Genomic DNA, 27,217 nt, shown 5'->3' with positions numbered 1-27,217 from the left:
TACACCTTGAGTAAGGACATATTTGCCCTTAGACATTACAGCAAATAACTTTACAACATAAACCAGTTAAAATAAACACAAATTATGGAACTGCCCTCATTTGCATTCTAACAGGAGACAGGGTTCTTTTCTGATTTGATTCTTGGATCGGTCATTGGCCCCTTTAGTAATCTAGGCCTAATCTCTTTCAAGTTGCAAACTCACCCTCGGGCCGCGGCTACTGTCCCAAAGTGTTATGACCCCTCCTTCAGTTTGGAGCCCTACATTTAAGAGACCGCTCACTAACTTCGAATCTAAAGACCTTATAGCCCTTTTAAACCTACTCCGATCCTTCTTTCTTTCGAACTCCGATCCTAACAGTGTTATTTGGATCCACTTTCCCTATAGTAACTTCTTGATATCTTCTTTCTATCGGACTTTATTTTCGTCCCCCTTTCTTGTTTCCCCCACTAAATCAGTGTGGATTACTTCAATTCCTCCCAAAGTCCAAAGCCATTTGTTGATTAGCCATCCTTAATCATAACCTTACTGTCGATCAACTTCAGAGGACTCCACCTACCTAACAGGTGTAGCCATTGTTTAGAGGCTGAAGATCGAACCTGAATCCCTGGAGTCTAGAACCTGTTTTCTACACATTTTTCATCTCTGCAGACGTCTTTGAGTCGACTTTTGTCATATTTGGTAGAAAGCTAATGTGCAGGTGGACACATTAGCCCAGGAGGGAGCTGCCAGCAGGGGGCCACCATCAGAGTCCTAGTTTTTAGGTTTGCAGACATCCTTTACCTCTTAAGTCTTTGTTTTTTCTTTTATTTCTCTTGCCCTGTCTTCTCTTATGTCTCCTTCCGCTCCCTCTCCTTTCTCTTTCTCACTTCGCATCTCTATTCTCTACTTGCTCTTTCCCTCTGTCATCTTCTTTTCCTTATGGAGCACTTGAGTTGTGAAAAGGCCCTCTTCTTAGTCTCTATCCCCCCGTGTCTTTTATCCTCTTCTCTCTCTGCTCTCTCTCTCTCTTCCTCTCCTTTTTCCTCACTCGGAGCACCTGACTTTGGCTTACCACCAAGTTTTCTCTGGGCAATGAACTTGTGGGATTCCTTCCTCTTCTCCCTCTGTACTCCCCTCCAACCCTTATTTCTTCTGCCTTTTTAAGTCTCGCACTCAATTATCTTTTAGGGCTTTCTTAATCCATGCCTCTTCTTATCATTCTTTATTGGGTAAAAATTTAGCATCATTATTTTTGTAATAGAGCATCAGGTTTGTGGGCTGCCTTTCTCTAAATTCTTATGAGGAATTTTGTAAGTATTTATTCATATGCTATAAGTCACCATTATCAAAACAAATAGTTAAAGACAAGTAGCTGCTTTATCTTGCATACATTGTCTTCGATGAACTCCACTCAGGCCCACTCTGGGTGTGTGATGGTAAATGAGATTCCAAAACTAGATGCACTGACAAAATGTAAAACTTAAAACATGTTCATTACATGAGGAATGAGCATAAAATCAATGGTCTAATGTTTATACACCTACAAGCCTAACTAAGGACGGATGTTTTCCATCCTTAAATACACTGCTAAAATTAAATTTCAAATCAACCAATCCCTCCAAAACCAAGTAGAAGAACAAAAATCATAAGAAAGAAAAATGATTTTTCATTGATTAATTGGGGCCTGTTATAGGGGGAAGAAGAATGTGAGTCTATACACAATCTAGTAATGGGATGGAACAAAGATGGTCTGAATGAGAACACACAACTATAAAAAAGGAACTATGAATGAGAAAACGCTACTATACAAATACTGCATAGGCACTCAAAAATTCTGTCATAGCCACAATGACAAGTTTATGGATGGCAATTCTTCCATTTGGAGTGATATGAACATTTAACCACTAAATGGTTGAGATTAAGACATCAACGATATTAGGCTGACATGGTCAAGCTCAATGAATTACAATTCCGAAACAAGAAGGTGTTGTTTGTCTATCCTAATACAATTCATAAGCAATTTGCAATCCAAATATCTGAATGGATAGTTAGAACATTGATAATATTGTGCATGGCTTCTTCAGGAATTGATGGAAACTAAATGCCATATTGTTTGTTTTATCATAGCATACAAGTCAAAAGAGAGCTATGCTGTACTAACATCAGAGAGAAATATTACCCCAAGTCAGCTCAAAGTTGCAACACTTCCACCCAATTCCCAACCTGATAGTTACAGGTGGAAATTCATCCCCATATAAATCAAGGGGAAGTGACACAGCACCTCTCCTACAGCTCCAACCATGTATCATGGGAGGCAACCAACTCTACTTACTTGGTTATCAAGCTCCATGGAGCCGCATACCGGTGATGGGTGGTTGTTTCTTCATTCCCCAAAGAGTTTAGAGAGACTTTATTAACAAGATACAGTCCTATAAAGATAATGGTTGAAATGATCAACCAGTTATTCAGGAGATCGCAGAACACAACGGAAGAAATCATTGAATAAGTAATAGCCTGTACTGAGGGGAATATGAGTAGATCTTACTCACTAACCAAAATCCTCAAGCTGATACAAAGGTGTTGATGAGAACCAAAAAATTTACTAGGGTGCTGGACATGCCAGATGATTCATTCCAATCAATACTCTTTAACTGCTCCGAAGATATTGATTGGCAAAAAAAAAACCAAAAAAGTAGAGCACAGAGCTTTCTGTAGGACTCAACCATAATATGAATACATACAACTTTAAATTCTAGGAATATAAGAGCCTTCCATCTCTAAATCCCACGTATGCCCTATTTTAGAGAGCAAAACAGAGACAACCATGATGCAACCATTCTTGAACACATTCAGAGACCTCAATTGTTAACATCAATATGTATTTTGCTATGATAGATAGTGCATTATCGTCCAAAGACATTTTTCCAGTAATTTAATACAGCAGTGTGTTCAAAGTTCACTCCATGACAATGTTCAATGTCCAATGTCCATGTGTATATAGAAGCATATTTACATTATATTGTAGCACCAATATGTATAATATGTATAATTCCACTCGTAAGTCACTACAGATTCCAATAATAAAGACACTTACGGTCAATGGCCTCATCAGTGCGAAATCTTTCAGTAATTTTATTTCCACTGTCCACATCACGGAGCTCTACCTGTAAAAAGACAAAAGAAATGTTTTTTGTGTTTTTTAACTACCAATCACCTCAACATGGAAAAAAAAGAAAACAAAACATCTAGGACACTTAGTAGCACAAAAGAGTTGAGAAAGTATTGGCTTCCAGCTCACTTTTTGGTCAACAAAATTAAGAGATCTAGACTTAAAAGGAATAAAAAACTTTATCCAATTTCGCTAATAAGGAACGTTATTTTCATCCTCCCCCACACCCCCGCACGAAAAAAAAAAAGAACACACTCAGCTTTCCACTCGTAACATGTGTGAAAAAGAAAAAAAATGAAATGAAGAAGAAAGTGCCATATGGACATGAATGTGGAAATAAAAAATTGCTCAGGTTGCCGTCTACGAAGCACCATGAAGCAAGCGGTCACTTTGGCGCTTGCCTATCCTGTGACCACATGACCGCCTAGCTCGAGCACCCAATAAATTTCCCCTAACCAAAAGCCTTTCAGACATAAAAAGCCCCCCAACTTCTCCAACTTTAGTGGAAAGAACGCTTTGGGCGTTCTACATTTGGACAAATTCAAGTTAATGAAAAAGTATTCGTTAGTTAATGTGTTGGTTAGCTTCTCCATACTCTTAATGTCACCTTTATAAAGCATCTCTATGAATTCCCAATCATCATAGAGCCTCTACTTCAAAGCTGACACATCCTGATAAAAGATTTATCCCTAAGCAGAAGTTTTATACTCCAATTCAACCCATAAGAAGAAATGAGTTACATAACAAGTTCTTCTCAATGAAAAAACTCCCACAAAGCACGCTCTAATCAGTGCCCCCCACATCTCCAGAAACAAATGCAGCATGGAAAAGGATATGCAGAGAAATGGATCAGTCATCAGGAATCTCATCAAGAAAGAATTTGAGGGAGAAAGGGAACTCAAAACACCAATCATACATCAATAACAATGACAAGTTATAGAGAACCATACAAAGGGAACAGATGGAATAGCTGGGTAGTTTGGTTACCATTCTGCATTTTCACAATGCTAAATAGTGGGAGTCAACAATGATTAGTGAATATGTTCCAGCTCCATTTTAATGGATCATGTTGGAAAAGACCCATCACCGGATAGGTCATGTTTATCTTTGACTTACCGGTTATCCAATTTTAAGATGGATGCAAAAATTACACATGGAGTAACAGAATCAATGAAAACTTAACCTGTATTGTTGCTCCACCTCTTCCATGCTGAGTATGTTGTGCTTTTAGTACCTAGATAACAAGTTTTACAGCAAGGATATAATTATGAGTTGCCGTAACCATTTAGGAAGTAATTTTCATGAGAAAGGTCATAATAAAATAAATTTAAGTTACTTAGAGAACAAAGCTCACAGAAAATCTCAAGCATTTGATTTATATATGGTAACTTTAGATCCCAATACCTGGAATATACGCCCTAGAGCATGTGATGGTAGAGCCCATAATCGTTCAGTTAAATAATCTCATTAGTGGATTGAAGCACGATAATGAAATCAAAATACAATAGGAGATTCATATTGGAGAGCATTGACCTTTCCTTTGGATGATGTTCCCAAGTCGTACCTGCACATTTTTAATTTGAGTTAAGATTCAAAGTAGCACACTCTATAGCAGAAGCATAATTGGAACATGCGAAAGCATGTAATAGCACAGTATGTTGTATAAAACTTCAAATAAATCCTTCAACAGAAGTATTAATGGGGGATACTACCAATATTGAATAAATGTTTCTGGAAATGGAACAGCACTGTTTAAGAACTCAGCTTGGGGCACGGAGTCAGCCTTGCCCCAGCCCGAGTTACCCAGTCGAGTCCAAGTGGACTCTCCAAAGTCGTGTACAAGGCTAAAACATAATAATAATAATAATAAATGTTAAAAACTAAAATAAAATAGGGAAAGTCCAACAAAACCAAAAAACACAAAAATCGAAATGAACTCAAAAGAAATATACAAAACAGGGGTTTAGAAATATTTCATTTACAGTTGGAGACATTTCAGAAAAATCCAAAAAAAAGAGAAAAATATAAAACTGGGGCATATGACAAAAAAACTCACAAATAATTGTCAAAGCATCTAATTGACATATAAAATGCTTATATATTGATTTCACAATTTAATATAGGGTTACCTAAAATTACCTTACTCCACCATGTAGTAACCTTTTTGCCAAGGGATATTTTAGATAATTAAATAGGAGTAAAATTGAAATTCTTGATAGAAAGAAGAGCATTTATTACCTACAGTGGAGAATAACATCATCATGACATCACTCACATGGAGCAATGATTGCTTCTTAACCACTAATAAATGCCACTACTTTCTTATAGAATTATCTATCGCAACCCTCCTAATTACGAAACGTGCCCTTACTAAAAAAAATTTGTATTACAAAACAAGGTTATATGTTGTCCAAAAAAGTTGAGTACATTAAAGGGTCGTTTGGATATCAGGAAATATATTATATGTGAAATATATTACTGCCGTAATACATTACCTGCAAATGGATTGTCACTGTTTGCGTAGTATTTTGATGCAACCTGGGAAATACATTACTACTGTTTGGCTATGTCCAGAGGAAATATGGAAAATGCATTACTAAAACTTATCATCATCATCAGATTTGTTGGCTTCCAACAATTCAAGCAAAGAGATGCAAATATGATGCCTTCATTTCACTATTAATTCATTCAAATTGCGAAAGTACCAATATGAGAAGCTTAAATAGACTAAAAACTAGAAATTGCATACAAACAATATAATGCTTTTTAGAAATGTAGAAATTTTCTCAAACAAAGGACACAAAAATAGAAAGTCATGGACAGAGGAGATCGAGTTCAGCATCACAACAAAAAAAAAATATGAGTATCTTACACTATAAACACCAATCTCCATACATTCAATAATCACAATAAACACCAAAAAAAATCAACATGAGTGACTGAAATTATTTTCATTGTATGCATTGAACAAATAATAACAAAAAATCTGAGTATCTTACACTATATTGATCAATCTCCATACAGATCAGAGAAAAGAAAACAAAGGAAAGGCATCATGGTACATAGCTCATGAGATTAAATAATCAACAAAAATCAAGAGAAAAGCATCAACATAGATAATAAAGTGCATGCAACATCCCAATAAATCAAAGAAAAAATCTCCGGAAAAACAGAAAAAGGATACCAAACAGATCGATTCCTAAAAACAAAAAAAACAAAACAAATCGATTCCTAAAAATCAAAATGTCAAAGAAAATCTCACGAAATGGAGACCAAACAGCTCGATTCATTAAAAAGATGCAATTTCATCACAAATCCATTCACAATTTCTTCATGCGTTGGTAATTGCAAGCAATATCTGAAACCCTGATAAAGGACATGGAGAGTCCAAAATGTCCGTAGAATGATACCCAAAAGAAGGCTGGGTAGAGAGAGAAGTATGAAGATTAACGAGAGCATACCTGAGCTTCAAGGGCTTGAAAGGGGTAGAGAGAGTGTGGGATTCGGTGGGAAGAACTTGGGGTTGCAAAGGAAGAGAGAAGAGGTGGCTTGGGTAGACTAGAAAGAGAGAGAGGGGAATGGGTTTCGTGAGTGAACTTGGGTTTGCAGAAGAAGAGAGAGAAGAGGCGGATTGGGTAGAGTAGAGAGAGAGGGGAATGGGTTTTGTGAGTTTTGAGAGAGAGAGAGAGGCGCGAAACATTTCCCACAAATTAGACGCGTGCAAAACATTTCACAGATTACCTGTCGAGCGGGTAATATATTTTTCACCTCTCCCCAAGCGTAATCGATTTCATGGTTTTTGGGGAAATCTTGTGCAATATCGCATAATGTATTTTCATTTCCTTACCGTTCAAATGTACCCAAACAGAGGACATGTCATATTTCCTCATAATTTATTTTCATGTAATAGATTTCCTGGTATCCAAACGACCCCTAAGGGAATACTTATATGTATGAGTACCCTAATCCTTAATATATGCTTTATCATTTCTTATTTTTTCTAAATACGCCAAGTTTTTCTAGGTCCGAGTAGCCGAGTTCGAGTTGACTCAGCCGAGTCCTTGAACACTGTGGAATAGTGAACAGTAAAAAAAATACATCACCCCACATCAATCCATGTATTTCTTAGACTAGGAAATTGGTATGTATAATACAAGTAGTATGATTCCAAAAAGAGATAGATACTTGTTCAAAGGAATTTGACACCAAAAATAAGGGATAATTCAAAAGTAAAAGCACCATTACATTCAATGTCAATTACATTCAGGCAATATGTGTTGTGTACAAAAGAGGGCTCGTCTCCTCTAATCACATATAAATATTAATTGGATTCAAAATCTTTTAATGGCTATGATAGCCCCAGGATTTATTTGGGTCCCACCCCATTGTATTACCATGTCGAATGGATCTACAAGTGCAATGGATCTAGTACTTGACTACTTGGATGTTACAATATTTTATTTTCTCTCATTATTTCTCCATATAAAGAAGAACCTCACTTATAGATAATCGCTTTCTCACTCTAGGCCGTTAGGAAATTGGTAATTCACATCTTTCAAAAGATGGTTTTTTATCTCTTTCATTTCTTTTGGGGCTTATCCTTGCCTCCAGAATACAATTTCAGATCTTCCATAGCATCTCCATTAGAACCACTTGAATGGTGTAATGATGGTCCCAAACCTTGTGGACTTCTTTTGCACCAAAATGTGAATCAGCTTCCAATATTTGTTCAGGATATGGTTCTGGTGTTGAACCTCCATATGATTGCTCGCCAATCCCATGACGAGGATTTGAACACAAAAGGAAGGTTCCAATCATCTTAGACCTTTACAGTGTACTTTAGATTCTTGAAAGTAAGATCTTGTAGTACCATCCCAATTTAGGTATAGGATTAGCAATAATATGTAATTTTTGAAGTTGTTCAGTCATTCATCACTTGGGCATGTCATCTATATAGATTTGTTATTTAAAAGAATGGATCCTTCTGAACTTCGAGGCTAGAAATTCCTTAAAGAATTAACATGCTCAAGGTTCTAGACTACCTGATTTATAGCCTGTGTAAAATTCTAGAACAAGACCCCTCAAATGCATACTTCACAGTCACTCCAGTTACCTAAATTTCAGAGATTCTCGAGTGCTATCCAGACTTTTCTGACCCCATTCTCTTCCATGGTAGCTTACTTCACACAAGCACATGTGGACACGGAAACACACATCTGTAGCCTATTCCACATCTACTAAACATTGGGCTAAAAGAAGAATTTGTTGACAAATGGGGTGCCGAAAATAGTTCAGAAAAAAAAAGTTACTTATTTTATTAAAAAAAAAAGAGGAAAAAGGCAAACAAACTTGTTGATTCCAAGCATTCACTTTCTTTAGTGCATTCCAGTACCAAGTAGTTCAATTGACTTTTTTTAACCTTTTGCAATTTGTCAAATTTCTAGTCTTTCTCAACCCATGTAAGCAATTTTTCCAAAGCCCCATTTGAGTTTCTTATATCCAAGCCCCAGCACCCATTTAAGTTTCTTAATAACTGCCGTAGCGGTAGACTAGTAATGCATGGTTCATGTGTGAACCCTATTGCTTCTAATTTAATCATATTATCTTAATTTTCGGTATATATCCTCATTCTAAACCAAAGGATCACGTATTTGTTAAAGAGAAATGCAAAATAAAAAAATCAATCAGAAGCCAAATTGAAAGCCTAATACATCAAATGACAATAAGGGAAAGCCATTAATTTGGTCCAGTCCACTAAGAAAACGGAAGAAAACCAATAAATATATATAGAAACAGGAAAAGAAAAGAATGAAAACTCAGGACACTCGATCAATCAAAGTATACGAAATGGAAAAGATGAAAACAGAATGAAAACCATGACTGAGGTCCAATTCAATTTACAGAGCAAGACTTTCAACCTTTCTTTTGATATTTAAAGGAAGACAATTACTGGATGTATAATGGAAGAAAAAAAGAAAGAGAAAAGAAAACAAATCAGAAATCCGTAATCATGGGTGAGAGAGAAAGAGCGTACATCGGTACCTAATACTTTGGCTCCCCGATTTTGAAGAGCGGACCACGGAGGACGGAGAGCAGAAGCAGGAGCAGCAGCAAGTAGATGCTGCAGCAATCGCCGTCTTCCCGACTGCATTTATGCCCACCACAAACGCAAAGACGAAGAGAGAGAGAGCTCAAATGCTGCGTTTTGTGTTAGAGAGAGAAAGAGAAGTCCTCTGGAGGCGGAGAGGTTGTTACAGTAAGAGACCGTGCGCCATTGATACAGGCATTGCTGTTTTATACACAACACGTGCGTGCATCTGGTTTTCTGAAGCCGCAAAGAAGTTAGAAAGGAAATTACCATACGAGCATTTGCCCTTTTTTCTTAAACGATTCCATGTTCCTACGGGATCTATTTGAAATCCAAAGAAATCAAAGGATTTTCCCCATCAATTTTTGTCAGGGATTTCTCAAATTTTCGATGAACTAGTAAAAATTCATGCATTCCTTGCTATCACTTTTATCTTCATTATTTGGAATAACAAAACTTGATACAATTTTTTTCTCTAAAAGTTTTATATACTTTCTTTATCTAAAATTTAAAATTTGGGATAGTGTATTTTTAAATTTTTTGAGATAGTTTCTCTCTCTAAAACTTTATATAGTTTGTCTTTTTTAAATTTAAAAATTTTTAGGTGCTTTGCTCTCTCTAAAATTTAATATACTTTCTCTTTCTAAAATTTTAAGATACTCTCTCCCTCTAAAACTTAAAACTTGAAATAATTCCTCTTTTCAATAATTTTGAAATAGTTTCTCTCTCTAAATATTTTTAAGTATTTTCTCTCTCTAAAATACGATATAGTTTTTCTTTTAAATTTTAAGATACTTTCTCTTTCTAAAAGCTAAAATTTGAGATAATTTCTCTTTAAAAATTTTGCGATAGTTTTTTAAAAAAAAAAAGTTATACACTTTCTCACTCTAAAATTTGATACTTATGCTTTCTCTCTCTAAACCTTCAAGTTTAAGATAGTTTCTCTCTCTAAAATTTTAAAATAGTTTCTCTCTTTAAATTTTGATATAGTGCCTTTCTAAACTTTGATATATTTTTTCTCTCTAAAGTTTAAAATTTAATATACTTTCTCTCTCTAAAACTTAAATTTTGATATAGTTTCTCTCTCTAAACATTTTTTGAGAAAGTTTATCTCTCTAAAAATTTCATGTACTTTCTCTATTTAACATTTGATATAGTTTATCTCTCAAAAATTAAAATCAGGAAAATCAAAATCAATGTACCCAAACAGGTTTTTACACTAGTGTTTTAAAAACTCGGATCGGCTCAATGAACCGGTCATCTAGAAATTCTTTCAGGATCGGCAATATGTTCTAGTGAATTGGACTAATTCTTAGGAAAGGGGCTGGGGTCGTGATGGTACCATCCCCATGACCAATTATCACATCATATTATCAATTTTTACTGCTGACATCTCCAATTAATACCTTCAAAATGTAAATCCATGTCTTCCCTACTAAATTACCCAAAAAAGAGAACTAATTATTTAATATGAGAATCAATCTAAAAGAAATTTAAAAAATGTAATATATATAATTGTCTTCCCCACTGAATTGTCCAAAAAAAAAAATTGGACTAATTATTTAATACGAGAATCAATCTAAAAAAAAATTAAAAAAATATATATAATATGTTGAACTGATCAATCGAGAACACCCATGCCCTTGATAGACTTGCCTAGTTCCCTAATGGAGTCGGGCAAGTCCAAGGCAACCGGATTGATTCTCCATTCCGATAAAGAACTTACTCTTACCGTATAAATTTTCGATCCACCCATACTTAACAAGTAGGCAAATAACAATATATCGGCAAACTAGAATATTGGTAAGAAATTGGGTTTGTTCAAAAAAATCAAAGGTAAAAAACATTGGGTAAAATGTCCACAGATTTTAATCCATTTTCTATAGAGCCCAAGTCAATTGTCTAACTCGCCCAAGTCAGCCTCTGACTCAAACTCAAGACCTTAAGAGTGTCTGAGCATCGCCTAGTTCCTTGACAGACTTGTCTGGTTCTCTAATAGAGCCAGGCGAGTCTAAGGCAACCAGGTTGATTCCCCATTCCAATAAAGAATTGACTCTATCCATATCAATTTTCGATCTAGACATCAGTTTTTAAAACATTGGGTTACACCCATAGTTAACAAGTAGACAAACAACAATGTATCGGCGAACTAAAATATTGGTAAGAAATCGGGTTTGTTCAAAAACGTCAGAGGCAAAACATTGGGTCAAAAGTCCATGTATTTTAATCTATTTTCTATAGAGCCCAAGTCACTTTTCTACCTCGGCCAAGTCAACCTCCGACTCAAGCTCAAGACCCTAGAGTGTTTGAGCATGAGTTCAAGATATTGATCACTTATGTTCAAAATATGTTATGCTGGAATTGATTATTAGGTTTATGGGGTCTTTAAAGGCCTTGTGAGAGACTATATAAAATATATTTAATAAATAAAATATAAACTCAGTGGGAGTGTGGTCCTTTTGTGGACCATATTAGGCAAATATTATTTGTTGATACGTGGATTATGCTCGACGAGTTAGGCCAACCGAGGTTTGGAAAAACCTAAGATACTTGGGCATAGGGATCTAACTGAGAAGGGTTTAGTGGATTAACCATTGATGAGGTCAGTGTATGCCTGGATGAGAGCCAAGGGACCATGTGGCCCTTACATATAATGAATAACATTTAGAGACTAGGCTATAATTTTATCGTTATATCATTACACGGCATGTACATAGATAGCCGTTTTGAGATTCGTCAATGAGGGTGAAGCGTGTAAATGTGAGAGAGATTACCCCTACGTACCATAGAGTCATGGTTGCATCCTAGTCTAGAAGACTATGGTTTTTTTCTCTAAGGGAGAACTTGAAATCCATAAACTATGATTGTGTCCCTTAGTCTATTGGCTGACTTTGGTGATCCAATTATGAACCCCTGTAGTGAATTGTGGGTCATGGGAACTGGAAGGTCAGTTTGAGAAAGCTAGGCGAATCGTGATTCGCATTTGAAGGTTGAGTGCTCCCATGTATTGATAATTCCCTAGATCTAACGGATCTAATTCCCATCAAAATTAATTAATTTCATTTTATATGATTTTTAGAATTTTTATTTTAATTTTTGTGAATCTTCTGTTATTTTATTTTGTCATTTGGATTTATAAATTAAAATAAATTAATTTTTTAATGTTTTAAATAAAATAAAATATTTAAATATTCTAAATATGAAATAAAATATTTTTTAAAAATATATGGGACCTCTATAAAATATGGGGCCTAAAATTTAAAAACATATTGATTAGGTGGGCCCACACGAGGCCACCAAAAGGGTGGCACACCCTACTCATTTACGTATTCTTCTTGAGAATAATGTTTATATTTACTAAATGTTTGAATCAAGATTAAAATTTCCTTATTTGATGGGAATAGATTTAAGAATTGAGGATAAGGCTCTAGCTCATCTATTTGAATCTTTATGTTAGATTAAGAAGATGGATTACTCAAATCTTTCACCCCACAAGTCTCCCTAGATCGACTGTTGAGGATTGACCCTGGCAAAATATATGGTAAAAGGAAATCTAGCCGAAATTTAGCTCTCTCCTTACCCAAAATTTAGCTCTCTCCCTAGATTCCCTAAGGGAGGCACGCCCAAATTTTTATCTCTCTCCAAGTTGTTTTGGGTAGTACAGAAAATCTCACCCTCATAAAATTACATACTTATTTTTTTTATCTTTTTAAGAATCATGTCTTTCTCTACTCGAAATTTAGCTCTCTCCCTAGATTCCCAGGTAGGCACCCGAAATTTATTTCTCTCCTTAGATTCCCAAAGGGAGGTAATGTTGGGTTTATATAAACTTTAACTGCCTTATGAGTGTTTGTTAAATGAAATGATATAGCGGAACATGAACTCAGTGGGAGTGTGGTCCCTCGTGGACTATACTAAGCAAACGATGGTTTGCTGACACCGATCTATGCTTAACGATCTAGGCCAATCGGTTGGGAAAAACCCATATTACTTGGGCATGAAGAACGAACTGATGAAGGTTTATAGGTTAGCCCTTGATGAGGTCTAAGAACATGTCCGAATGAGTGAGCCGAGTGACTGTGTGATCCTTGTGTGTGATGATGGCCTATAGAGGCAGGGGTTAAAACCTCATCCATGTGCTATTACACGGCATGCATATCGATAGATCATTCAGAAAAGCCAGAAATCCCCTTTTAGGGTGAAACGTATGCATGTACGAGAGATACCCTTATGCGTCATAGAGCTGTGGTTGCATAAGGCCTTGGTGACCTTGACTTGTCTATAAGGGATGACTTATAATCTACAGATTGGGATTGCGACGGCTTGGCTCATCCGTCAGACTTTGGTGACCCGCTAATGAGCCCCTGCTTGGACTGTGGGCCATGAGAAACATTGGATCGGTCTGATAAAATAAGTGTGGTCAGTAGTCCACGGTTGAAGATGGAGTGCCCCATGATTGTTGATTCCTAAACCATATGGATCTTTTTCCTATCAAATTAATTTAATTGCGTTTTTTTATTATGAAAATTATTTTAAGATTATTATTTGAATTTTTATGATCTCCTGGATATTTTATTTATAATTTTTAGATTTATAAAATTAAAGATATTGATTTTACAATTATTTAAATATTCAAATAATATTCTAAAATCATTTTATTAATTTTAAATATATAAAAATATCATGGGGGCCCATTGTGCACATGGGCCCGTCATATTTTTAGACTGTGGAGCCCATGAGTGCCTCCCTTGGGTGGCACGGCCCACCCTAATTCTATTTCCTATTTTTTTGGTGATATGACATATGGCCATATGGTTAGAAGATATTGACTTGATATATCTTTGAAATATTATGTGGAAAGATTGAGTAGACTGGTACTATTTTATGGTATGCACTATTTTGATTAGATTTAATTTATTTAATTTCTATTGATGAGAAAATGGTTTAAGAAAGGGGGATAATGGTTCACGCACCTTCCATAATGTTGATGGCTCATCTATGAAATGGATGGCACAGATCTCTCACCCCACAAGTCACCCTTGATCGACGGTCTATGTCGAATCTCACAAGAAGAGGCAAGCCAAAGAAAACCCTAATCTTATTCAAAGCCTATAAAAATGGATTGTCTCTACCAAAATATCTCTACACCTTATCTTTCTATCTCTCTCTTAAGAAAGTTTATCTATCTCATGTTTGTTCTCTCTCTCCCACATTGTGAAAAAACCTAAGGGTTTAGGTTATGGAATTCTTCTCTCATATCTCTCAAGTATGGACTTACGGCTAATGGTTTTAGAGTTTAGCAAAAAGAGAATCAATCTCTCTCAAACTACGTTGCTAAGAGAATTCATCTAGGGTTTGAGTTTGTGATCAAAGGGGTTCATGTTCCATTGGTGTGGCTTGGCCGAAATTTGTTTTCTCGACTCGAGATTGAAGCAAGACCGTTGATCCCGAGCCATCGGATGGTGGTGACTCAGTGTGGGGTGTAACAAGCCTGGTTGAGGTAATTTCCAGCACTCTTCCTTTTGTTTCTTGCAATCTTATTTTTTATTCTCAAGCATAGTGCATAGTTATTTCAACGATATCAAGTTGTTAAGATCTTGGCTTTATTGTTATGTTGATTTTATTTTGAAATTTATTTTATTATAATAAAAACCATTTGTAAGTAATATTTTACCAAAAGAAAGGGGTGAAAAAATAAAAAATAAAAAAATTGTATTCCCTGGTAAAATATCACATAGGTCTTTCTTTCAGGTACACCCGAATTTTTATCTCTCTCTAAATTGTTTTGGGTAGTACGTATTACCTCTTTCTGCTTTGGGTGGCATGCCTAAGCCTAGGTGTGTTTTTATTTGTAGGTGGCAAAGGGGTGGAACCTTTGGTGGTAGATTTGTCCCTCTCTTTTAATATCCATCTCTCATACCTTTAAAATTAATCAAGATTAAGTCATTGAGTGGATTTTTGCAATAGTAAGGAAATCAAAATGGCTATCATAGATCCCGAGCACCTTAGGAAGGAGGAGACTCGACGTGGGGTGTACTAAGCCCGATTGAAGTAATCTCTGACAATTTTACCTTTTTAAATATTTATTTATGTTTTGATCTTCTCTTCTCATAAAGCAATAAAGTTTTTGTTTGTTGAATAAATTATTGTATTTGAAGAAGGAGCAATTGAGAACCGATTTTATTTTATTTTATTTATTTCAATAGTGGTTTGATTGTAATTAGACATTGTAAGTGATCTTGCTGGTGTAAAAATAAAGAATTTTTTTTAAAAATATATACACCGTACTTTATTATAAAGTCCTTTCATTGATGACATTTGAAATAACTTCATTTTACACCAAGTTTAGTTTTCAATGTCTTTGCTAGCTAGCATCTCTACTGCAACAACAACACCAGCAACTCTTTCAACATAACTTGTAATGGAGCGGTTACTAACTAGCAGAGCATCCTCAAGCACATCACCACTAACCCAAATTCAGCTAGCATCTACAATGCAGTCACGAGTTTCAATCTTGTAACCAAGAGTTTGAGTGTAAAAAGCTGAGTTACAAATTGTCCACACCTTTTTTTCTCAATTTTGGGTTTTTTTTTTTGCCAAAATAACATTTACAACAATCGTATTACCTCCTCAATTTTGGTTTTTTTTTTTTTTACCAAAATACCTTTACAACAGTCGTATTATCATAATGACTACCGCATTATAGTACTTTAAGTACTGTAATGACTTGGCTTCTTTTTTTTATATATCAAAATAGCCTTTACAATAGCCATATTATCGTAATGACTAAACTATGTATTACAATACTTTGATTACTGCAGACTAGGCATTACGATACTTTAAGTATCGTAATGATCAAGCTAAGCATTATGGCATTACATTACTTTAAAGACCGTTAGATATGGCAAATTAGGGAAAAAGAGACCTAGTGAGCACTACGGCCTTTAAAGTACCGTAATAATTAGCTTGGTAATTACGGTACTTAAAGTAGCTATTTTGGTAAAAAAAAATATCAAAATCGAAAAAAAAAGTTGTCGAAAGTTGATGGTTTTTTTTCCAATTAGATGAAAATCTAGGTATATTTCTAGTAATTTTCCAAATTTTTTCAATGATAAATATATTTAAGTTTTTCAAATATTATTGTATTATTTAAATTTAAACTATAAACTAATATGGTATAAAACAAAAAATACTTAAAATCAATATACCTCTTTAGTCTCTTCCAATGCCTTAACATATTTTATCCTCCATTTTAATCACCAACCTTTGTTCGTTAAACAAACTTATCTTCAACTTTTATCTTTTGAATGTTAGCATCACAAATTCGGTGAAAATTATATAGATAAATGCTTGAAAGGTTTATAAAAAAAAAGGAGAAAAAAACTTATCACAACAAAAAGTATGTTATTCCAAGATACGTCATTTTAAAAGCATGTAACTCCAAATTAATAATATTTGTTGGAAAATAGAATTTTGATTTCTTATGTGTTTTTTTGTTATTATTATTTTTACTTCTTTATATGCCTCATGCTTCTACAAAACATATGCATTAGTTTGTCATGTATGAATTAATAGGCTTACAAAACATGTGCATTAGTTTATCATGTGCGAATTAAAAGGTTACACCGTGCTACTAGAAAATGCGGAAAAAATAATCTATATGGCTAACTCATTTGCAGCAAAGAGAGGAGCATTTCCACATTTATGAAACAAATCATTATAATAGCAAGCAAAAAATAGAAGAGAAATGAACAATATTCACAACAACCCAATTTAAAATTAAGATTAATACTATGTGCCAATGTCGGAATATCTCACGTGAATTAAAAAGATATAATATAAGAATATCAAAATTTCCATTTATAAGTTGTAAATTATTACTACAACATATACAAATACATATTTGTAACTTGTAACCAATAACTTGCAAATATTTAAATTATTTTTATAAATTATAATAAATTATAACTTTTAGTCAAAACAAACTCTTCAAAATTGATTAATAAATCTAATTGACTTAAAAAATATAACATTAATTAAAAATAGACCTATAATATAGCCTAGCAAAACCACAATAAAAATTTTGTAATGCACATGCCCTTTTCAAATATAACATGAAATAAGTTAAACAAGTAACATAACATGGTGCCAACATAAAATGATACATTACACTGCTACAAAATAATTAATGGAAAATGGTTTGCCAGGGTTGCAGCCCTATCAAAATAAGTAACGCTTCACTTCATAACTCATAGAAAATTGCAATTCAAGCATTTGGAAAACTTTGACACCGATCATCTCGGCTTGAACATTATGATTGTAAAAAAAAATAAGAATTCAAACCCCAAAAAAATGTAAATTGTAATTAATTATCTAGACCATCCATTTCATCTTAAAAATAAGTGTTCACATATTCGCAAGATCTATACTTTTAAAAAAAAAAAAAAAACATTTATTGTCAGTGTTGGAAATTGGTTTTAGAGCCATCATGGAGATTTCCATTGCTGAAAATGCTTTCTGGACAATGGTTTGAGGTGAGGCTTTGAGGTGAGGCTTTATTTTGTTTTCATAAAGCCTAGGCTTATAGAAATTTCTAGTTTAAATAATTTTTAACAAGATTATAATAAAGAACTTCCAGTTTTGTAATTTTTAAGCAATCCAATGCACATACCCCTTTAAACTCTATAATGAAACATGATGTCTAGTTTAAATAAATTTTACATTCATATTAACTTTTTTAAAATAAATTTTACATAAGTTGAATAAGTAACACAACATAGTGGCACCACAAAAATGATGTTTTGCTCTGCTCGAAGTAGTGGCTTACGTAATATTCATACTTCTTTAAAATAAGGGAAATTATCAGATTTATCCCTCAAAGATGCTTAAATTTCAAAGTTATATTCATTTTACGTTATATCCCCATTTTGGCTTCTTCTTCTTTCGTTTTTTACATTTTTTAACCCCGTCACGGCTATGTTAAGTCCATGACGACCAAACCGCCACGAATCTACAAAAACCGTGACGGTTGTCATGGACTTCACATAGTCGTGGCACTAGACCGAGGTTTCCTCCTATGCTTTTGTCCCATTTTTTGCATGCCAAGCGGGCGTAAGGTGTAGGGCTTCAGTGAAGTGATCGTTTGTGTGGGCATAGAGCTTCAGCTTGGCAACAAAAGGGAGAGGGAGAAGCGTCGGGGCTGGGACAGTAGAAGGGAGAGGGAGACGAGTATGGCTGGGGCAGCAGAAGGGAGAGGGAGAGACGAAATGAAGAGAGGCGGAGAGAGTGAGATAGGGCAAGCTTAAAAGGCGCCACAGTTTTGTAGAGCCGTGACGTTTTTGGTTGCCATGAACTTGACACAGCCGTGACGGTTTTGGTCGCCACGGACTTTACATAGCCACAGGGTTAGAACAGGAATAAAAACAAAAAATACCTAAAATGGGGATATAGACGTATTAAATGTAAAATGAAAGTAACTTTGAAATTTAAGCATCTTTGATGGATATATCGGATAATTTCTTTTAAAATAATAACACAAGTTAAGTGAGTAACACAATATAATGCCACCACAAAAATGACATGTTGTATTGTTCTAAGCAATACTTAACTTAATTTTAATGTTAATTGAATGTCAACTTTGAATCATAATCAATTATTTATTCCTTTATAGCTATAATATCAACTTATCAGTCAAATTATAAAAGGTACTAAGTTACATTTGTTTTGACTCGATATAAGTTATATAGGTTGTACTTACATATTCTTATAACAAAAAAATTTCACTATTACCTTTCCCTAAGTATCTCTAGAGCTACCTATAGTTGACATGTAAACTCATTACACAAGTTGAGATGGCAACACAATAAATCAACACCACAAACATAACGCATTGCATTATTCTAAGAAGTATTGTACTTAAAATTAATATACAAAACCATAGTTTATTAAAAAAAATAATATAAGGTTGCAACTTTAAAATGTAGAATTAAGGTGCACCTAAAAAATCCATCGTAAAAGGCTATTTTGAAGTTCGAAAACCCTCTAATAATTGATGATCTTCACATCACAATAGAGAAAAGAAAAAAGACTTCGAGCACCAAAAATAGTGCATCTTACAACACATTAGCTAGATCGTCCATTTTCAATATTTTCGCATGTCTACAGATGTAGTTGATTTAAACCATTTTTTGAATCTAAAGTTTTATAATTAAAGATGAAGATTGATTACATGGACATCCTTTGAATTTTTTATGCCGAAATTACATCTTGTGATAAATTTTGATGGTGCACCTTACTTTCATTGTTTAATATTGCAACGATACGTAAACCAAACCTTTATTAAAAAATCTTCTAATTTATTTTCAAAGAATTAAAATCACTTGCAGAGCACATGGATTTCTCTAGTAGTACAAAAATTTGGTATGGACGAGGTTTTGAAAGGAATAGGTTTTTTTTATTTTTTATTTTTTTATTTTTATGATTTTTGTTATCTAAATAAATGAGAAAATTATAGATACCCCCTAAATTCAATTTTATAGACAGCCTACTTCAAAACTTTTTGTATCTCACCCTAAACCTCAATACTATTTTTTCTTTGTATTTACCCACAAGACAAAAAGTCAATCGATTTAGAAGAATAAAAATGCCTTTACTTTCTTCTCCTCAATTTTGGGTCACTCACTCTCTTTCCCAATACTCTCTCTTTTAAAGTAAAAACCCATTTTTCTTTCTCATTCTCTGTCTTTTTTTTTTTCTCTCTACCCATCATCTCTTTTTCTCTTTCTAGGTATGAACTAAGATTTTTACAGTCCAGCACCCAATATGCTGGACCAGTTAGAAATTAGGTTAAGGTTGGTAATGTGATCCGATACACACATTGTGTCGAATCAAATATTTTTTGGGGCCTAGCACAAAAATTTGGATCGCAAAAATTTATGTTCAATACCGTGTGCGCCGGACCGCATTACAAGCCTGAGAAAAACTTACTCGAACTCAATGCAGTCCCTTACCTTGTGTGCTAGACCAAATTCCAAGCCACATTATGGGAACTCGAAAAGAGAGAGAGAGTTAGACAAAGGTAGTAAGCGAGTGACATGGGTTTTTAGTTTAGGAGGGAGAGTGTTGGCAAAGAGAGAATCCCGCGATCCAAAATAGTTACGTTACCCAAATAGAGGAGTGAAAGTAACGGGCATTTTTTTTTTAAATCTATTGAATATTTTTAAGGGAAATGTTTATATAGAGCCGAAGCTCAAAACAATCAAATTAGAGCCTACCTAAAAAATTTTACTAGATGAGGTTGTTTTGATGCCCAAATACAATCAAATTTATTATTTCGACATCAAGATGTATGAACATGAGAAAAAAAAAAAAAAAAATTCAGATTTTGGAAATAGTGTGTTTTGGGACACACTTTTGGGCTGTAAATTTTCAAGATTTTCAAGTTTTATATTTTTGAAGTTTCATAATGTAAGATAAAATTTTATTTTAAAGCTATCACAAATATTTCTAATATTGAAATCACATTTCTTGATACCATTTAAAAGTAGACTCTATACAAACTGCAGTTTATTTTTAGAGGTAATTAGACGAAAAATAATATTAGGGTTGGGGGCAAACAAAAAGAATTGATGTCTCAGATTATACAACGAGATCATTTAACTTTTGATGTCTCAGATTATACAACGAGATCATTTAACTTTGATACATGCGGTCAATGTGTCCCAAAGCTCGAAAACATTTATAGCTCGCATAAAAGCGGCCACCTATTTTCGAGTCCACGTTCAAAATTAATGTTAGTAAATGTCTCCTTCTATACTTTCCCCTATAATTTTCCATGAATAGATCTTCCCCCTGTCTCTGTGTGGCTCTTTCCCCTGTGTAATGGTATCTCCCTCTGCACCTCTTTTCCCTGTGTAATCGCGAGCAACGTCAAGAAGATGGCGGCATTTTAGGGAGAGATGAAGTGGCTCTGAGCTTTGCCAACAATCTCTTCGTCGAAGATACTTACTTCTGAGCACTCTCCCTGTCTCTCTCAACCCTGGATTTCTACCTGAGTGAACTTCGTTTCACCAATTTTTTTGATTGTTGAACTTCGTTTCACCCTTTGATTATCCATCTCTCTTTCTTTTTGTGATGAAATGAGGGCTATTTATTGAATTATCTTTCCATGATTCATCTCTCTTTCTTTCTTTTTGAAATGAAATGAGAGCCATTTATTATCACTCTGCTCAGATTGCTAATAATCTATGCCAATGGGTTACACCCTTGCAGCATATCGTTCGCATTATGTGTTATATCACCACCACCATCTCTCCACTTGCTATTTTTTCTCTCTCAACTGTGGTTTCTGCACTAGATTTTCCTCTACTGTTGAGAGAAGGAAATCGGATTCTTTTGAACTGAGGGAAGAGATAGAGAAGCGCATTCGGCATTGCTGTGAAAAGGAGACCGATGGTTGGTTGGAAGAGGCCGCCTCTCTCTTTAAAGGTTTGCTTCTCCATTCCACTCTCAATCCTTCCCTCTACACATGCAATTTCTTGTTGGAATCTCTCTCACGAGCTGGCCAACCAGAATTGACACTGTCTCTATATAAAACCATGGCTGAATATGGAATTTCACCTGATTTTAATGTAATGCACAAGTTAGTCGTATGTTTTTGCCAAATCCAAAGAACCCAATTTGCCCTTGGGGTTGTGGGTCTCATTCAAAAGCTGGGTTACCATCTCAATGTTATCCTGTTGACTGTGGTGATGAAAGGATTGTGCAAGGAGGGGCGAGTTGCGAGGGCGATGGAGCTCTTCCATTCTATGGAAAATAATAAATTTTCAGCTAATGTTGTCACGTATAACACTCTCATAAACGGGCTATGCAAGACCAATTGTGTGGAAGAAGCCCTGGATTTATTCAAAGAAATGGGAGAGAGAGGAACTCAGCCAAGCATTGTCACATATTCAACACTCATAGATGGTCTTAGCAGGGAAGGGAGGGCACAGGAGGCATTGGCTTTGTTTGAGGGGATGTTCCACAATGGCATAAACCCAAACATTGTTACTTATAGCACTCTCATAAACATGCTTTGCAAACTCAATAATGTGGACAATGCCCTGGCCTTATTCAAGGAAATAGGGAAGAGAGGCTGTCGCCCCAACGTAATCACGTATAACACACTTATAGATGGTCTTAGAAAGGTGGGGAGAATAAGGGAGGCAATGGCTTTGTTAGAGGAGATGTACCAAAATGGCCTGAAGCCGGATGTTTTTACATATAATATTCTCATAGATGGGCTATGCAAGGCAAATAAGGTGGAAGGAGGGTTGGAATTATGGGAGGAAATGTGGAAGAGACAGTGTTGTCCTGATATTGTGACATATAACACACTGATAGATGGTCTTTGCAAGGATGAGAGATTAGAGGAGGCAATGGCTTTGTTGAAGGAGGTGTACCACTATGGCCTAAACCCAAACGCTGTCACATATGGTGTTCTCGTGGATGGCCTTTGCAAAAAGGGTTTGCTTGATGACGCATTGGAATTATTTTGTCAAATGTTAGAAAAGAGAATACCCCCTGTAGTAAGTTATAATTCTCTAATTGATGGACTTTGCAAGAAAAGATTGTGGCGGGAAGCTACGGAAATTTTTAATAACATGCTACAAGTCGGGCTTCATCCTAATATTATCACGTATACTGTGTTAGTTGATGGGTTATGCAAAGATGGAAAATCCAAACAAGCTATGGATTTGGTGGATACCATGATAAAAAATGGTGAAGAGCCTAGCGTTGAAACATATAGTGCTCTATTTAATGGGTTTTCTAAAGAAGGCCGAATGGTTGATGCGATTGAGTATCTAGGCCAGATGAGTGAAAGTGGAATAGCTCCTAATGTAATTACCTACATTATTGGCAGGCTTTTGCGGAATTAATAAGGTGGACGATGCTCTAAAACTTTTCCAATTTATGCTTGAGGGAAGCTCCATTCCTGAACCATTTGCCCATATGAGTTCCACAAATAAAAGCTCTAGCAATGGCTGTGCAGAGCCAAACAAAGTGACATATAATATTCTTATCAATAGACTCTGTAAAACAGGCCGTGTAGATGATGCAAAAGAACTATTGAACAAAATGGCAGAGAAAGGAATTGTCCCCGGTTTGGTGACTTATAATACGATGCTTGATGGGTTTTGCAAGGTACATAAAATGGACGAAGCTATGGAGCTCCATCACGAAATGATTGACAAAGGACTCAAACCAGATTCACAAACATATGCCATCTTGATAGATGGATTCTGCAAAAAAGGCAAGATTGAGACCGCAAATAATTTGTTGCATGATATGCAGATTCATGGGCATATTCCCAATCAAGTTGTTTATACTGCATTGATAGATGCAGCGTGTAGATGTGATTTTGAGCAAGCTATGCATTTGTTTCATGAGATGATGGAAGGTGGCTGCAAACCTGATGTCATATCCTTCAATGTCCTCATTAATGCGTCCAGTACAGTGGGGAATCTCCAAGCATCAAAACAATTACTCAAGGACATGACTGAAAGAGGTTTGATACCTGATCTTGGAACATATGCTGTGGTAATATGCATGCTATCTCAAGCAGGACAAATGAATGAGGCCAAAGGATTGTTGGAAATCACGATTGCAATGGTTATTCTCCAAATGCTATCATATATGCTTCAATGCTGAAGGATTTTGGTGAAGAGGGCAATGTGGAGGAAGTTGTGAGGCTTCTCCATCAAATGGCATCTGAGGATATTATTCTTGATGATGAACTCCTATCCACAATCTTGTATAGCCTTACGCATGATATTAGGTTTTCAACGTGTATAGAATCACTCCCAAAATTTCCTCAAGCAGAAAGACGTGCTAGCATCTCATGCAATGAGTTGTTGTTGAGAATTCAGAAGTCGCATCTGACGCCTTAAAAAATGTTCAAAGATGGGTTGTAGTCATATGTATTAACTGTCGAACCAAATCTATATTGACCAGACCAGCTGCTTTGATGACTAGCCATAGGTCTACCTATGGAAAAGATAACTGTGCTAACATCTTTCTTATGCCCAACCTTATCTATTGGCGTGACAAAGATAATTGTGCCTTGTTTATTCTCATTAATACAGCCTAAAAGCAAAGTCCATATTTACCGGGCCGTCTGCCTTGATGACCAACCATAGGTCTACTTCTGGATACCGTGTCTTTCCTTATCTGTTGGAGTGACAAAGATGACTCTGCATTTTTCTTGTGCCTATGCAAAGTGTCAGGCTAGAGAAAGCAATGCTGTTTAGATCACAAAAATGTAGTATTTGTTTCATGACCTTTGACTTACGAAGTGGGTGTTGTTCTTCTGAACACCATTATGTTCTGCTTAAACAAAATTTATCGAGGTTGATCATTGATATATTTAGGCGCATGTATGCTCTGAAACCTCTAGCTTCTGGGTATGAAATCAATAGTATATGAATGAATATTTCATGAATACTGGCTTTTTTAATAAATGTATATTGTATTGATATAAGTTCATATTTGTGTAGGTCTTTGTAATTGAAGGGATTTATTTCTTTTTCTCTACATGGGTACTGTTGTCGTTCTGATCTTGTACATACATATGTAGCAAGCTATAAAATATAAAATGAAGCCTGATACCGTCCATATCAGAATTACATATAGTGAGTCAGGTGAGAGGAGTCTACTGGGAATAATTACTGGCTACTTCAAGTTCAATTTTATTTCTATGAAGACAAGTAATAAAGATCCAAGTTCAAGCTGAAATATATTTGTTCCTTGCAAATAGCAGAACAGCAAACATGGGCAAGCCCAATGCTTGTGTGTACATAACACCAAATCTGGACGGTAATAGAGCTTGGTTGGGCAATAGAAAAAGGTTAATTTTGGTAATTTATCTACAGAAGATCACCAAAGATCACAGAAAAATTGTGGTGATTCATTCGGTGACTGTGTCCTGATCTAGGATTTCCATGATTGCTTTAAGTTGTAAAAAATGCAGATTAGGTTTGAAGTATTATGATATCTTATTTTCTTGGAATTCTGTGAATTTTTTTTTTGCGTTTCTATTCAGTCTTCAAGGGGCCCGATTTGTCTATTTTATTTCTAATTGGAAAGTGAATCATATGTCCGTAATTGGTTTAATTGTTTATGCTTCTTGGGAAATTAAGTTATTTTAGACTCTGAATGCAAGCTATTTAGTGCATTAGTACTCTCTCTAACATGTGGATGATAGTGTACTTCCTGTAGCTCTGATATGCACACATATAGTTCTTTCAACCATCGATTAATGACAATGGTTCTCTTAACTCTTAGACTAGTTCTCCTTAGACATTGTTAACGGTTTTATACATTGTATATAGTGCACGTACATTGTAGATAGTTTAGATACACTGTTAACAATATTACATAGCGTATAACCCTGTGCATACATTGATGAAAGTGTTATGCACTGTTATCTGTGTACATAACCTGTTATGGAGTGTGCTGAAAAATGATCCGGGTACTCGGACCTTGGCTGAGGTGAGTTACTCGGGTTAGTCTGAGTAACTCGACGGAATCCAGCCTGTGTCCAACCTGAGTTAAAAAACTAAAAATAAAGACAGAAAAATTAATATATATTGTATACCTTCCCCATTTTTAACAACAAACATTCATTGTCATGTTGTTAGGTCTCATGCTCTTGGGATGCCTCTTTTCCCCTAGATCTTCGGTTCAATCCCCAGGATGGCTCATTTTTTGAACTCCACTTCTTAAAAAAACACTAAGTCTCCTCAGTGTAAGGTAATAAAAGCAGTGCTTTTGGGGGATTCAAAACCTCACCATGATGGTAAGTAGGCTGATGTGCTTACCTAGAAGGCCACTTGAACGTTATGCCGTGACTTGCCAGAGTCCACTCGGACTTGACCGAGTTACTCGGCCTCGCTCACAGGGCAAGACGAGTTTTTCTTTACACCCATGTATGTATGTATGTATGTATGATGTATGTATGTATGTATGTATGTATGTGTGTGTGTGTGTGTATATATATATATATATATATATATATATATATATATATATATATATATATATATATATATATATATATATATATATATATATATTTCAAATAAAAAACTTGCAAATGGCCTTTTAAGTAGCGTGCCCACTTCTTTACCATGGTGGTGAGGGTTCGAAATCTTCCACATTCAATGCCTTTATTATTTTAAACCTAGGAGATCTCACTTTTTTAAGCATGTGGAGTTCAAAATAATAAGCTGTGTAGGGATCGAACCCAAGACGTGGTGCAATGTGGCATCCCATGAGGTCGGAGGCCCAAACAACATGCCCTTTGATGTTTGATGTTAAAACATGCGTGGTTATATAATATAAACTAAATTTTTTGCCTTTATTTATATTTTTTAAACTTGTGCTTGACTCGGGCGAGTTCTTTGGGCCTAGTTACTTGGACTCGCCCGAGTAACTCGTCTCGGCCAAGGTCCGAGTACCTTGGCCGAGTCGATTTTCAGTACACTGAATTAGACATATTAATGTATACAAACATGGGTGTACAGTACACTGGGTCAAACTTGCCTCGCCCATAGGGTGAGGCTGAGTAATTCGGGGAAGTCTGAGTGGACTTGACTGAGTCCCGGTACACTGATGTTATGTATATAACAGTGTGTATAAACTCTATATGATGTATATACACTATTAACAGTGTAATATAGTGTATAACTGCGTAGACTACAGTGATGAAAGTGTTATACACTGTTATCTATGCATATACACTATTAACAGTGTGTACCCACTGTATATTGTGTGTATACAGTTATTATATAGTGTATAACAAGATATATACACTTTTATATGCACTGATAATATAGTTAGAATAAATCTCAGGCGATGCATAACTCGGCTGAGTCCCGGTACACTGTTCTTATGTAAATAACAGTGTGTATAAACTCTATACGATGTATATACACTGT

At 35.3% G+C, this 27,217-nt stretch overlaps 2 protein-coding genes across 13 annotated transcripts in view; one reads left to right on the top strand and one right to left on the bottom strand.

The window, feature by feature from the left end:
- Positions 1–9,698, bottom strand: part of LOC18448819 (elongation factor P (EF-P) family protein) — a 41,948-nt gene extending 32,250 nt beyond the window's left edge. For 2 of the 12 annotated variants that reach the window (XM_011630488.3, XM_088863297.1), the window contains exons 1-5: positions 9,186–9,698; positions 4,685–4,715; positions 4,556–4,569; positions 4,335–4,385; positions 3,077–3,146 (exon numbers count right to left, since the gene is read on the bottom strand). In XM_011630488.3, the coding sequence (XP_011628790.1) occupies positions 3,077–3,146; positions 4,335–4,385; positions 4,556–4,569; positions 4,685–4,715; positions 9,186–9,302 (283 nt within the window). In that variant the 5' untranslated portion in view covers positions 9,303–9,698. Of the gene's footprint in view, positions 1–3,076; positions 3,147–4,334; positions 4,386–4,555; positions 4,570–4,684; positions 4,716–5,646; positions 5,690–9,185 lie in introns of all 12 variants that reach the window. The other 10 variants (XM_088863294.1, XM_088863296.1, XM_088863298.1 and 7 more) reach the window with 9 other exon arrangements.
- A 9,998-nt stretch (positions 9,699–19,696) lies between these two features.
- Positions 19,697–24,772, top strand: LOC18448818 (uncharacterized). Its single transcript, XM_020676438.2, is given in 3 exon segments — positions 19,697–23,152; positions 23,154–23,859; positions 23,862–24,772. Coding segments are annotated over 3 exon segments (2,676 nt in total). The 5' UTR covers positions 19,697–21,490; the 3' UTR covers positions 24,170–24,772.
- Positions 24,773–27,217: the final 2,445 nt, after the last annotated feature.

The sequence above is a fragment of the Amborella trichopoda genome, chromosome 3 (assembly GCF_054954075.1).
Source record: "Amborella trichopoda isolate Santa Cruz 75 chromosome 3, AtrichopodaSantaCruz75HAP2 v2.0, whole genome shotgun sequence".
Taxonomy (NCBI): Eukaryota; Viridiplantae; Streptophyta; class Magnoliopsida; order Amborellales; family Amborellaceae; genus Amborella; species Amborella trichopoda.
The sequence above is the reverse complement of the archived record's forward strand: the minus strand, read 5'-3'. Positions and strand labels throughout refer to the sequence as shown.